Source organism: Octopus sinensis, linkage group LG30 (assembly GCF_006345805.1).
Source record: "Octopus sinensis linkage group LG30, ASM634580v1, whole genome shotgun sequence".
In the NCBI taxonomy this organism is placed as follows: domain Eukaryota; kingdom Metazoa; phylum Mollusca; class Cephalopoda; order Octopoda; family Octopodidae; genus Octopus; species Octopus sinensis.
This window is the reverse complement of record NC_043026.1, coordinates 2,024,144-2,038,481: the sequence shown is the minus strand read 5'-3', so window position 1 is coordinate 2,038,481 and position 14,338 is coordinate 2,024,144. Positions and strand designations below refer to the sequence as shown.

Genomic DNA, 14,338 nt, shown 5'->3' with positions numbered 1-14,338 from the left:
GCGTAGTTAGGAACCTAAATCGGAGGAGACAGACTCTCACACAGTTTTATATATAAAGATATAGTGTAATCATTTAAAGATCGTCACATTCTTTCCAGTGGTATTTCACGTGGAATTTTTGGTCCTCCAAAGTCATCTTGGTGTGTAAGTTGACTGATCTTTTTCTGGCTTTTCAACTTGTATGCCAGAAAATATAGTATTCTACTTGAGAAATTAATCAAAAAGACACAGCGGATGGCCCCATGCTGAATTGAACATTTGCTAATGTTTTTATTGCTTCAAGGATTTACATAGCAAAACCTGTAACAACTGCATAAAGTGAAAGAAGTGTTTCAAAACTAAAATTGATTAAAACATAGATATATGGTCACCAGTTTCACAAGAGAGAGAGTAAATGATTTGGTGATGCTCTCTATAGAAGATGGCTTTACAAAAACAATTGACTTTGAAATGATTTTGAAAGACTTCTCAGATAAAAAAAAAAAGAAGCCAGAAAAGTCTGTTTTCAGAAGTCCTATTCACAGACAATATGTCAGTAATTATCTTGACTTGTAATAAAGCATTCAAGCTTTCAGATGAGCTCTCAATGTTTAGTATATCATTGTGGCTAATGGTGAAGCCTCAAGCCCTCAACGCTTTTTGGCTGAGACCAGCATACTACACAAAGCATAAAACATCAATCTTCAGCTTTTGTAGAATAGAGGACCCCACTGACAATTCTCTAATTGGGCTCTGCAATTCCTAGTGCCAGCCCTGTAGATTTTCTGGCATACAAATTGATGTAGTATACAGTATAAACATTCAAACATCATTACTATCTTTCCAAATCCTGCTGAATTTCATATGAATATCTGTTATGTGGTTGTTTATTCTTAGTAAAAGGTAAAGCTATCTTCTCAAGTCATCCCAACTGATAAGGGCCGGTTTCCCAGTTTCATGGTGAATATATTCCCCACCTGGATGGGATGCCAGTCCATTGCAGAGTTATTCATTTTTACCAGCTGAATGGACTGCGGCAACGTGACGTGAAGCATTTTGATTAAGAACACAACACATCACCCAGTCCAGGAATTGAAACCACAATCTTACAGTCATGAGACCAGCACCCTAACCACTAAGCTATGTGCCTCCACTATGTTGCTTATCCTTGGATAGTCCTGATCTTGTAGTCCTATTATAAACCAGTCCATCCAAATTCCATGACACTCTTCTTATATATTCCTTAGGTACTACCACAAGGAGAATTTATCAATCGTCGATGAGTCGGAGGCTGTTGTCGAGGAAATGAAATATTACAAGGTAAACTAAGACTTCAACATTATTATTATTATTATGTATCACAGTTTGTGAACAATAGCATCGTTAATTGCAGGTGTCTAATGAGCTGACCACTGGTTCTCGGATGGTTTAACAACCCTTCTGGCATTCAGATTACTCTGTCCAATATATATTGCTTATTTAGCCACATGGTCTTGAATTAATCCCGCATTATCTTGTTGTTCTGAGATTCTGATGATGTGACTGCTTATTTTTAAAATGACATTGTATGATAGGTAGGAGAGGTCAGAACCGAGCTGATTTGAATATAAAACAGATTGAATATTCAGGCCAGATATGGCTGGTTTCAATTGACCATATCTGGGCCAAATACTCTCACCTGTTTTATGTTCAAGCCAGTCAGTTCCTACTTCTGGCACCTTCCCTCGTATGTCATACAAACAAATAAACAATCACATCATCAAAATCCCAAATCAAGTTTAATTCAAAACAATGTGAATAAATAAACTTTACGTTTGACAGAGTAACCTCAGCTTCTTCTTCTTCACACACACACACACACACACACACGTACACACACACACACACACACACACGCTGTTTCAGCAAAAGTACCAGGTTTTAAGACCCAAAGTCCTGGAGTAGATTCATTTGACTAAAGATTCTCCAAGGCACTGCCCCAGCATGGTCGCAGTCTAATGACTGAAACAAGTAAAAGATATACAAAAAAGATGCCCATATTCTTTCTGTCTTAGTTGTCATCTATAAACACACCCTGGCCCTTTTTCTTCTCAAGTGTTGTTTGCCTGGTGACCCTGAATCTCATCGGTCATTCCATCTGGCCACCTCCACCAAGCATTTTTCTGTGGCTAAATCAGGGAATCATTCTGAGGCAACTTCAGTTGTCTTCACACAAAACATTCTTCCTAAGCTTTCTATTTTATTCATCCAATCATGTCACGTTTTCCCACATCACTTAGCTTTTAATCTTATTCATCCAGTCAGCATGTGACACTTTATTGACTCCGTCGGGTGACATTTTCTGTACATTCACTCATTTTATGAATCTCTTCTTTCCCACCACGGGGTTGCTTATTTTAGTAGTTTTATTCATTCATTGGAAGAGGAGTGGCTGCAGTGTCTCACTGCTGCAAAAGAAGGATGTCACAGGGAACATCTGCTTCAATCCAGTCAACTGACCGTTGCTGCGACATCTGTGGGTGCCAGTGTGCTTCCAGCTTTGGACTGCACAGTCATATGTACTCTCATCACTAAGAACACAGACTTCTTTATCATTGGATGCTGATCGATTACCTATCATTCATTTACATAATGGACAACTGGAATTGCAGTTTACTATTTCACGTTTCATCCTGGAATTATGGCAATTTTTTTCATTCGTTAATAAAATCATTATCTCAGCACAATGTCATCATTCAATGTCCATTGTCCATGCTGGCATGGGTTGGATGGTTTGACCAGAGCTGGGAAGCTGAGGAGCTGCACCAGACTCCAGCCTGGTTTGGCAAGGTTTCTACGGCTGGATGCCCTTCCTAACATGCCAACCACATTACAGAGTGTGTGCTGGCTGCTTTTACATATTCATCCCTATGTTAAAACACATTCACTTTTACCTTTGCAATGAAGCGAGCAACTGATGGTAATTAGACCTGACCAAAAGGTCAATGGTATTTTCTTTCATTCCTTTACTTGTTTTGGTCATTTGACCGTGGCCATGCTGGAGCATCACCTTAGTCGAACAAATTGACCCTGGGACTTATTCTTTGTAAGCCAAGTACTTATTCTATCAGTCTTTTTTGCCGAACTGCTAAGTTACAAGGACATAAACACACCAACATTGGTTGTCAAGCAGTGGTGGTGAGGTGGACAGACACAAACACACACACACACACACTCTCACACACACACACACACACACTGGGCTTCTTTCAGTTTTCCATCTACCAAATCCACTCACAAGGCTTTGGTTGACCCAAGACTATAGTAGAAGACAGTTGCCCAAGGTGCCACACAGTGGGACTGAACCTGGAACCATGTGGTTGGGAAGCAAGTGTCTTACCAAACAGCCATGCCTGCCCCTATCTTTATATGTTACATGTTAAGTGTAGATTGGAAATATATGTAGTCTTCACTTGGCTTTTCTATTCTCTACACTCTTTGATCTCTATTTGCATAATTAGCACTTTTAATTGCTAATTTTCACCTTGTACTTTCTGTCACAATATGGGATGAAGTATATAACATACGACAATTGATAAACTTTGCTGATCGTGTATAATCCTCTTTTAGTCAGGTATACAAGTTGTGTACGTGTTTGATGCTTATCGACTTCCTGTGGCGAGTTCTTTTCAGATCACACTGTCTCTAATATATAGGTAGAGGCTGTGTGATAAGAAGCTTGCTTCCCAACCACATGGTTCCGGGTGGCACCGTGGGCAAGTGTCTTCTATTATACCCTCAGACCAACCAAAGCCTTTGGGAGTGGATTTGGTAGGCGGAAACTGAAAGAAGCCCATCATATGGCGCAGGAGTGGCTGTGTGATAAGAAGCTTGCTTCCCAACCACATGGTTCCGGGTGGCACCATGGGCAAGTGTCTTCTATTATACCCTCAGACCAACCAAAGCCTCTGCGAGTGGATTTGGTAGGTGGAAACTGAGAGAAGCCCATCATATGTGTGTGTGTGTATATTTGTGTTTCTGTGTGTGTGTCTGTGTTTGTCCACCACCATTGCTTGACAAATGATGTTGGTGTGTTTGTCCCTGTAACTTAGTGGTTCAGCAAAAGAGACTGATAGAATAAGTACTAGGCTTAAAATGAATAAGTCCTGGGGTTGACTTCTTTGACTAAAACCCTTTAAGCAGTGCTCCATTATGGCCAGTCAAATGACTGGAGCAGGTAAAAGACTAAAAGACTATTAATGATTCGTTAAGCAGAATCATTAGCCGGGTGGGCAAAATGCTTGGCAGCATTTCACCTGCCTTCAGGTTCCAAGTTCAAATTCCACTGAGGCCAACTTTGCTTTTCATCCCTTCAGGGTTGATAAAATAAGGACCAGTTGAGCACTAGGGGTCGCTGTTATCATCTTACCTCTTCCCTTGAACTTACAAGCCTTGTGCCAGAATTTGAAACCAATATACATATATATACATATATAGACACATATGCATATATGTGTCAGTGGCGTATGGTGGTGGTGGTCATTGGGTGTGCTGCCACACTCACCATGCTGACATTAGTATTACTCAAATTAGGCAGACAAGCTGTGTATTTCTATTCAAAATGTGAACAGATGTTTAAAATCAACACTAATTAAATTTTAATTAAAATACCTAAGCATAAAACTAGAAAGAATCACAAAATTCACTGAGCAAAATATTAATGCACCACCTTTCACATCGAATGACAAAACTGCTGACTTTACCCAAACTTGTAGTGTTTGGTGCACTAACAATGCCAGAATTAGACCCGACTTAAGTTTTGGTTCTGAATTCTAAAAGTGTATTATTTAGTTTTGAAAACAAATTAAGATCAAAGTTTTTATGATGATATTCTAAGAAAAAAATTATTGTAAAAAAAAATTAGTTTTAGTTCAGGAATTTTAAATTAATTTAAACATACAACTTCTCACCACGAAAACGAACCTGCAACTCTGCTGTCAAAGCACTCTTCACCGTTAATTTTTTGTAGTTTTCCCATTATCCTACGATACTCATGGTACCATCTTATGATACAATATGTTGTGGGGTGTGCTTTGTTATTTCAGGACACCTGCCATCAAATTTCAAGAATGGGTATAACAAAAGTTTCCCATTATGATTTGTGATTAAATTAATTAGTAAGGTTAATATTTATAATGAATTTGCCCCTGATATATTAATAATGATATATATATATATATATATATGAAAGCTTTATATGCCAACAGAATGTGGCAGTCCTATAAAGGACGTTGTTACTGTTGTCATAGCCCCAGGAAAACCTCTTTTCCAGCTGGCTGTTGACACACAGTTTGTGTCCGTATAGCATTCACAAGGGAGGTCATTGCTCCTATCTCTAGCCTTACATGATACTCACAGCCCTGGGTTTCATTGTGAGGCAATCACAGGCGAGTGACAAAAACTTTCTCCACTCACAAATGTTATCTATTTTCTAAGTGACACACAGTCGCTGAACTTGTAGAGAGAAAAACAACTTGAGAGAGATATACTGTAGCAGTACCGAATAGTAATGCTTATATGCCAACAGAATGTGGCAGTCCTATAGAGGACGATGTTACTGATGTTTTCCTGGGGCTATAACAATAGTAACACCGTCCTTTATAGGACTGCCACATTCTGTTAGGATATAAACATTACTATTTGGTACTGTTACTATATATCTCTCATTCTAAGATTTAAAACAAGTTGTTTTTCTCTCTACAAGAACAGCGACTGTTTGTTGCTTAAAAAATATCTAGCATTTGTGAGTGGAGAAAGCTTTTGTGACTAGCCTGTGATTGTCTTACACTGAGGACAGGTAAGCACCTAGAAACCTGGGGCTGTGAGTATCACATAAGGCTAGAGATGGGAGCGATGACCTCCCTCACAAATGCTATACAGACACAAACTGTCTGTTGATAGCCAGCTAGAAAAGAGGTTTTCCTGGGGCTATAACAACAGTAACACTGTCCTTTATAGGACTGCCACATTCAGTTGGCTTATATATATGTATTACTGTTTGGTACTGTTACTGTATAATCTCTCACTCAGAGATTTAAAATAAGTTGTTTTTCTCCAAATATGAAATCTGTTCTTCAGGCAAATGGTGGATCGTCTATTGTAGACAACACTGTGATTGGATTAAATCCAAATGTTGAATTCTTGAAGAAAGTCTCTGAACAGTCAGGTGTGAATATCATTGCAGGCACAGGTAACATACTTATTTATGGCTTTAGTTTCTCTCCCTTTTTTTAAAATCTTGTCAGGTACCCATAATGAATGGCGCAGCATTTTTTGATGTTGTTGTTTGTTTCTCATTTATGGGTTTCTGTTTCCTTTTCCATCCTTTTTACAGCTTTTTACCATTCAAGATGGGGAACTGGCAGAATTGTTAGCATGCTGGAGAAAATGCTGAGTGGCATTCTGTTCTGAGTTCAAATTTCACTGAGGTCAACTTTGCATACTTTTTGGGTTGATGAACAAAGGTCCAGTTCAGTACTAGGTTGACTGAGCAGACACTGACCAATGTTGTGGCCTTACAAACACAAGTTCACACACACACACACACACACACATGCACTCACACGCACACACAGAGGCCATAAATGCATTTGACTCTTCTTTGTATAAAGTTCATCCCAGGTTCGATTCAGGTACATGATGTTGATAAACCTCCAAAATGGTAAATATCTGTATCCATCACTCCTGAATGGGATTGGAGATGAGCTGTGTCATGTGTCTATGATACCCACTGGTACAGCCTTCTGGCTTGCCAACCCCTAGTCAAACCGTCCAACCCATACCAGCATGGAAAGCAGACGTTAAACGATGATGATGATGATGATGATGATGCTATGAAGGAGTCGTCCACAATGCACTATACTGTAAACGAGCAAAAACACATTCACTGAGTTGATAATAATTTACAACATCACCAATGCTTTTAATTCATTATATATATGTATATATATATATAACATATATATTATATATATATATATATTATATATAATATATATATATATTATTTATATATATAATATTTTATATATTATATATATGTATATATATATTATAATATATATATATATATATATCTATATATATATATATATATAAATATACTATATATATATTATATATATATATATATAATATATATATATATATATATATATATATATATATATATATAATATATATATATATATATATATGTATATATAGGCGCAAGGAGGGGGCTTTGTGTGGTAAGTAGCTTGTTTACCAACCACATGGTTCCGGGTTCAGTCCCACTGCGTGGCACCTTAGGCAAGTGTCTTCTACTATAGCCTGGGCCGACCAAAGCCTTGTGAGTGGATTTGGTAGACGGAAACTGAAAGAAGCCCGTCGTATATATGTATATATATATATGCGTGTGTGTGTTTGTGTGTCTGTGTTTGTCCCCCTAGCATTGCTTGACAACCGATGCTGGTGTGTTTATGTCCCCGTTACTTAGCGGTTCGGCAAAAAAGAGACCAATAGAATAAGTACTGGGCTTACAAAGGAATAAGCCCCGGCAGTGCTGCAGCATGGCCGCAGTCAAATGACTGAAACAAGTAAAAGAGTAAAGGATATATATATATATGTGTGTGTGTGTGTGTGTGTGTGTATATATATAGGAAAAATAGAAAGGGGAGACAAATGCTCAAGATGTTATTAAATCATTATGTCTTCTTATCTCCTACACATGTTTCGATGGATGCATCCAAAATATATCTGACAGGATGAATAATGTTTAGCAATGCATGAATCTCTTCAGGGAGGATATCAGTACTCAACACACAGACATTTTAACAGATATATGAAGCCCCAGAAAATGTCATGTATATATATGCATATGCAAACATGTACACATACACACAACGTGCTTAGATAAACATATATATTTTTTTACTAATATTACATATTTACATACAAACACACACACACACACACATATTGATGTATACATACACACATACATACCTGCACACACCTGTCTTCGTCGTTTGTTTTTTGTAAATTCCAACTATATATATAAATTTTTATATTTATATACGTACACACATACACATACATACAAACATATACACATGTATAGAAGAACACAATATGTACATATATATACATATACACACATACATACACACACACACACACACACACACACACACATATATATTTCGAAACGTGGAGTAGATGAATCTAAGGCGACTGAAGAAGGGGAATTTTCCTTGTTTTGTATGTCCTGTACTCTATTTTTTCGTTGTTTAAGAAAAATGTCCATTTCCTTGGTTTTGTGTTTATGTTTTCGTTTCTCATTGTGTTCGACGTTTTTTTGGTGTCCTGTACCCATATGTGCATGTATATATACATGTAGAGGTAGGTACGTACATATATGTATGTATATATGCATATGTTTTATTTATTTATTATGTTATATATAAATATATATATAATATATATATATATATATATATATATATATATATATTATATATATATATATATATATATATATATATACTAGCTTAAAAGCCACTGGGTGGCTCTTCATTAGGCCTTGGGCCCAACAATGATACACTTCATATTAAATTTTATTAAACTCGACCAATATTTTCCAAGCAATCAACAATTTCCATCAAAACAATGATATAATTTGTCGAGATGGAACTTATTGCAAAACTGCAAAATAAACAACACTTTTTTGTCTTCCCATTCAGGGTTCAGTACAATCTTTTTTTTTCTGTCTAACCTCTTCTCTTTCTCTTTCCCTCTCTGTCTCTCTCTCTCTGTCTTTCTCTCTCTTTCTGTTGATTGTTTTCAACCACCACCACCAGTACCACCACCATCGCCACCACAACTGCCATACACACACCATTCAGACTTCTCACGCCACCACCATCAATACCTTTGACTTTGCTGCCTTCCCCTCCACCACTATTGCTACTGTCTTTCACATCACTTACTATCACTGTTGTTCCTGACTGCTTCAGCTACCACCACCACCACCATCATCACCATCGCCTCCACCTCTATCACAACTACAACTCATACTATTCCTATCACCCCATTACCATCACAATGGTCAATCTACTACCTTCTCTATGCCTATTACTCTCACCCCTACATGAGCAATAGTAGGAGTGTCAATGAATAGTGACAGAGGGGGGTGGGTGGATGGAAGGAGTATCAATGAAGGGAGAAGGTGGGTGGGAGTGAAGAGAGGAAGTAGGAGTCAGATGAAGTGGGGAGGGGAGAGGAGCTGAGTCAACGTACTGTAACGGAGTGAAGAGAGAAAATTAATTCCTGTTCATGGCAAAGGCAGGAATCCGGATGGCTCCTGTGCAAAGACAATCCGAACACAGACAGGTGTTATAATGAATGACCGGTAGAGTGGAAATGGTATGAGACCAGGGTGTCATTGCTGAGTCTAATATCTCAGAGGTACTCCAGGAACAGTTCAGCCAAGTGGCGTCCTGTTTGACCGATATATAGAGAAGGACAGAAAGAGAAGGAGATGCAGTAAATGATGTTGCTAGAAGTGCAGGTAAAAAGAGTCAGTGATATGATAGGGATGATGATGACTGTGAGGATAGTGGTGTTGGAGAGGTAGGGGCAAGTGCAGCAGCATGGGCGGGAGCAGGGGAATGAGCAAGGTTGGGAGGTGGGGTTAGGAAAGAAACTGTGGACCAGGAGGTCACATAGATTGTGGGCTCATTTGTTGGAAATGGTGCAGGAGAATTTAAGGGCAGGATGGAAGGATTGGACAAAAAAGAGGAAGGAGTCTCATTGTTCATGCAAGAGCGAGGCCACACCGATACTGTCATCAATATAACGACCATATAGTTCGGAAGTGGGACCAGTGGATCTTGAAAATATTTGGGCCTCAATATAGCCAATGAACAGGTTCGCATAGTTGGGGCCGATTCTCATTCCCATAGCCACTCTCGAGACCTGTTGCTAAAACTCCCCCACAAACAAGAATCAGTTGAGGGAGAGGTCAAGTTTGGCCGAATGCAGAAATGTGGACATGGCAGGTTGGCGGTTGGGTTGAAGGTGTAGGAAGTTCTTCGTGGTGTGGGATCACCATATATAGACTCTCGATATCAAGAGTGAAGAGAAGATTAGAAGGGCCAGGAGGGAAGGAGAAGGAGTTGAAAAGACAAAGAGCAGGGTTAGTGTCATGGATGTGAGGGGAGGGAAGCCACTATACATACATACATACACATGTATATACACACACATATATATATATATATACACATATACATACACACATCCACTTGTACATACAAACACATCTACACACATTCATATACTCACAATACATACATATATACATATATGCTAACATCAATAGATGTATATGACTTCATTTATATGTACACTTGTACGTATGTAAGTGAGTGTATATATATATATATATATATAAATATAGGTTTGCTTATGCATGTATATATATATATATATATGTGCATATGTATATATCAATGTGTGTGTTTATATGTATATATGTAATATTAGTAAAAACTATGTATGTTTATCTAAATACATGTTGTGTGTATGTGTATGTGTTTGCATATGCATATTATACACATGACCTTTTCTGTCCCCTTTTTCTATTTTTCCTTTTTCCTCCTAAACACGTCTTGCTCCTCCTCAGATTCAAATCCCACACAAGTGTGTCTGTTGTTTCCAAGGACACTTAAGCAACATTTAGCTGCCTTGTAATTATTTCCAGATCCTTCCTATATATTGTACGCTCATATATATTATATATAAAACTATACATGAGGGGTGCTGAAAAGTTCCTGGCTTTAAGGGTATCATGAAAAGCCTGGGTGGAGGCCCAACCTTCTGAGTTCTTTTGCAGGGCTCAGAAAAACTGAAGGACTGCGCTGCAAGAAGGGTGTAAATCTGAAAAGGGAACATGTGAATAAAATCATAATTAACTGATCCTCTTGTATTTTCTTTAACCCAAAGCCAGGAACTTTTCAGCAAACCCTCATGTGGGTGTGTGTGTGTGGTGTGTGTGTGTGTGTGTGTGTGTGTGTGTGTGTGTTTGTGTGTGTGTATGTGTGTGTGTGTGTGCATGCACACATACATATCTAGACATAAATACACACACACACACACACAAACCCACCTACCTGTAACCATATATGACTCCTGTATATTAGCATCCATTTGAATGTATTCGTGTATAAACATCCCTCACTTAAATCTGTTCATGGCTACAAAAGTTAATCCTTAATCTCTTAATCCTCATCTCACTTTACAGGTTTTTATGTCGACATAACTCATAGCGATGAAACTCGTAAAACCCCTGCTGAGAAACTGGCGTCACTAATGGAACATGATATAATATCTGGTGTTGGCACCTCTGGAATACATTGTGGGGTTATTGGAGAAATTGGCTGTTCGTGGCCCCTCACAGGTAATCCCTTTTAAACCAGGGGTTCTCAACCATTTTTTTTTTATCTATGGACCCCTTTAATTACTATTTTATTCTGGTGGATCCCTTTAAGCCATCCGATGTTTAAAAACTAGTTTTATAGAAACTTCCTTCTAAATTCTAAATTTTGTTTTTCACACAAACAATAGTGTAGGTTGAACTATGTAAAATGCTGGAGAAAGAAACCTGGCTGTTTCTTGCATTACATAAATATTGGATTAAAATAAGCCACAACCAAAAGAATTTCATTAAAAGACATCCATTTCTCTATATGTTATGAGGAAATACGATCACTCACTCACACTCTCACATGCATACATACACACATATGTATTTGTGTATGTGTATATAAGCGTGTGTGAGAAAGAGAGAGAGAGTGAGTATCACTTACACATACATGCATGGCATCCCACACCTTCACTCACACTCTCTCTCATGCACAAAGACACACACATCCATTTCATATACACATACATACATATTTCACTTTCTGCCCTCACTTCAAAGCAATTGTCAATTTTTTCACTTTCTCCTCTCTTTCAATTTCTGCTTTCTTCAAAACATAAAGAAATAAAAAATTTTGCAGAAATGAACGAACAATCATATGATCCTATATGATTGAATTGACAACTTTGCTGCTTCAAATGAAAGAATACCATAAAATAACTTCCTTTGGTACACACACACACACACACTCTAGGTAAAACTTCTGCATGAATTATGTTATTTCTTGCTGTATGCATGTACAAAATTACAGTTCAAATCCAGTTTAAAAACCTGATCTTCGATACAAATTTAGAAGGAAGTTTTTCCAGAAATCCTTTCCCTGTTGTTTCTTGCATGTCCAAGGTGTGACATTTGTGCCCCACCTTATTTTTTCCTAAATGGCTTCTGATTCCTATGTTTTCGCTACAGGAGATTAGGATTTCACCCATAAAACACATTCTCAATATTTTAATTTTCTTCATTTTTACTTTTTTCCAAATCTTTTTCTTGGTAATCCATGGAAAAAAAGACAGAATGAATCTTGAAGAATTTTCTTCTTCCTTTTTTTTAAAAGAAACACTAAAAGCTCCTTCTCAAAAATCTACCCATCACTTCACTACTTTCAAAAAGCTAAAGACTCACTTTTAGCTTTTTGAAAAGTGGGGAAGTTTCTTCTGAAATAATGTCATTTACCTGTTGTTTCTAGCATGTCGGGTTTTCTGGTAGTGGTCTGGTATTTTTATGTCTTCTATTTCAGTTCAATTCTACGCATTCATGAAACATCAGACGAAAGTGAAACATTGGGAGGTTTTAACTTTTTGAAAGTGGATAGGTAATGGATGTGTGAGGTGGGGGAAGGTGTGTGTGTACAGGCCTTTTTTTTTATCCCCCTTAAAATCAATATTTTTCATCCAATTTTGTTTATGCTGGGAACATACATCACTTACGTTCCAGATCTCATTGTGACCTCCTTTGTTTTCTATTTTAGTCCACTTTTAGCTGATAATAATAAAATAGTTTATGTCACCCCTACCCACCCTCTTCCTGGGCATATACTACTATCTTACTGACTTCTTCTCAGACTTATTTCTTTGTGTGGTCATAGGGAATTTATAGCCATTGTGAATTAGGGGTTTGGGACATTAATGAATTTATCATCAACAGCTAGAACTTAACTAGCAATTCCCAGTGGTTTTGATTCTTAGGGGACGTAGTATATATAATGTGTCCTACTTGTTAAAATTCTATTTATTTATTTGTGCAGCTGAAGATGGCACTGCATTTAAATTGATGTAATGATTGCATTGTTCAATTAAATGGAGCCACTTGAAACAGTCGTACTGCATCACCTCTGGATATTCTGTTGCTTATTCGGATTTCATATATATATATATATATATATATATTGTGATGAAAAGAGTTTCTGTTGAACAAATCGATCCCAGAACTTATTGTTTCTAACCCTAGTACTTATTCTATCAGTCTCTTAGCTGAACCGGTAAGTTATGGGGATGGAAACACCAACATCAGTTGCCAAGCAATGGTGGGCAGACAAACAAAGACACATGCACAGACACACACACACACACATATATGACAAGCTTCTTTCAGTTTCCATTTACCAAATCCATTGACAATGCTTCCATTGGCCCGAGGCTATAGTAGAAGACACTTGCCCAAGATGCCATGCAGTGGGGATGAACCTGGAACCATGTGGTTGGGAAGCAAGCTTCTTACCACACAACCACACCTGTACCTAATTGTTTTACATATAAAATGTATTATTAACCTGAGAAGATATATTTCTTTATTGATTTTATAAAATTCTATGTGTAATCCTACCAAATCTCCAATTGCAGACAGTGAACGTAAGGTACTGAGAGCTGCAGGAATGGCGCAAGAACACACAGGATGTCCAATAATTATTCACCCAGGGAGGAATCCCAAATCACCTGCTGAGATTCTGAGGATTTTGATGGAAGCAGGAGCGAAAGCTGACCAGATTGTAATATCCCATCTGGACAGTAAGTATAGTTTCTTTTAATTTCCCTTACTGGATTCAATATGAAGGCATGTGGCCTAATGGCTAGAGTGTTACACTTGAAACTTGATGATCGTGGATTCAATTCTTGAACTGGGTGGTGTGTGTTCTTGAGCAAAACACTTCATTTCATACACAGTTTTGTTGTTAAAACAGCAGAAAAATTGGATATTATTTCTCTTACAAGGCAGAAAAAGTTATCAACAAACAACCATAGGATTCCGCCTTTTCGGGTGTTTTAATGGTGATACTCCATTCACGAATATCACTTTCTTGTCTGTATTGTACAATACACATTCAACGCTTCTAAAAAAAAACAAATGTTAGTTTATATA

The 14,338-nt window shown here is 37.6% G+C and overlaps 1 protein-coding gene across 2 annotated transcripts in view; it reads left to right on the top strand.

Annotated features, from left to right (window-relative positions):
- LOC115226730 (phosphotriesterase-related protein) overlaps positions 1–14,021 on the top strand; it is a 49,682-nt gene extending 35,661 nt beyond the window's left edge. For both annotated transcript variants that reach the window (XM_036515205.1, XM_036515206.1), the window contains 4 exons: positions 1,227–1,299; positions 6,097–6,208; positions 11,303–11,458; positions 13,822–14,021. In XM_036515205.1, the coding sequence (XP_036371098.1) occupies positions 1,227–1,299; positions 6,097–6,208; positions 11,303–11,458; positions 13,822–14,006 (526 nt within the window). In that variant the 3' untranslated portion in view covers positions 14,007–14,021. The remainder of the gene's footprint in view (positions 1–1,226; positions 1,300–6,096; positions 6,209–11,302; positions 11,459–13,821) is intronic.
- Positions 14,022–14,338: the final 317 nt, after the last annotated feature.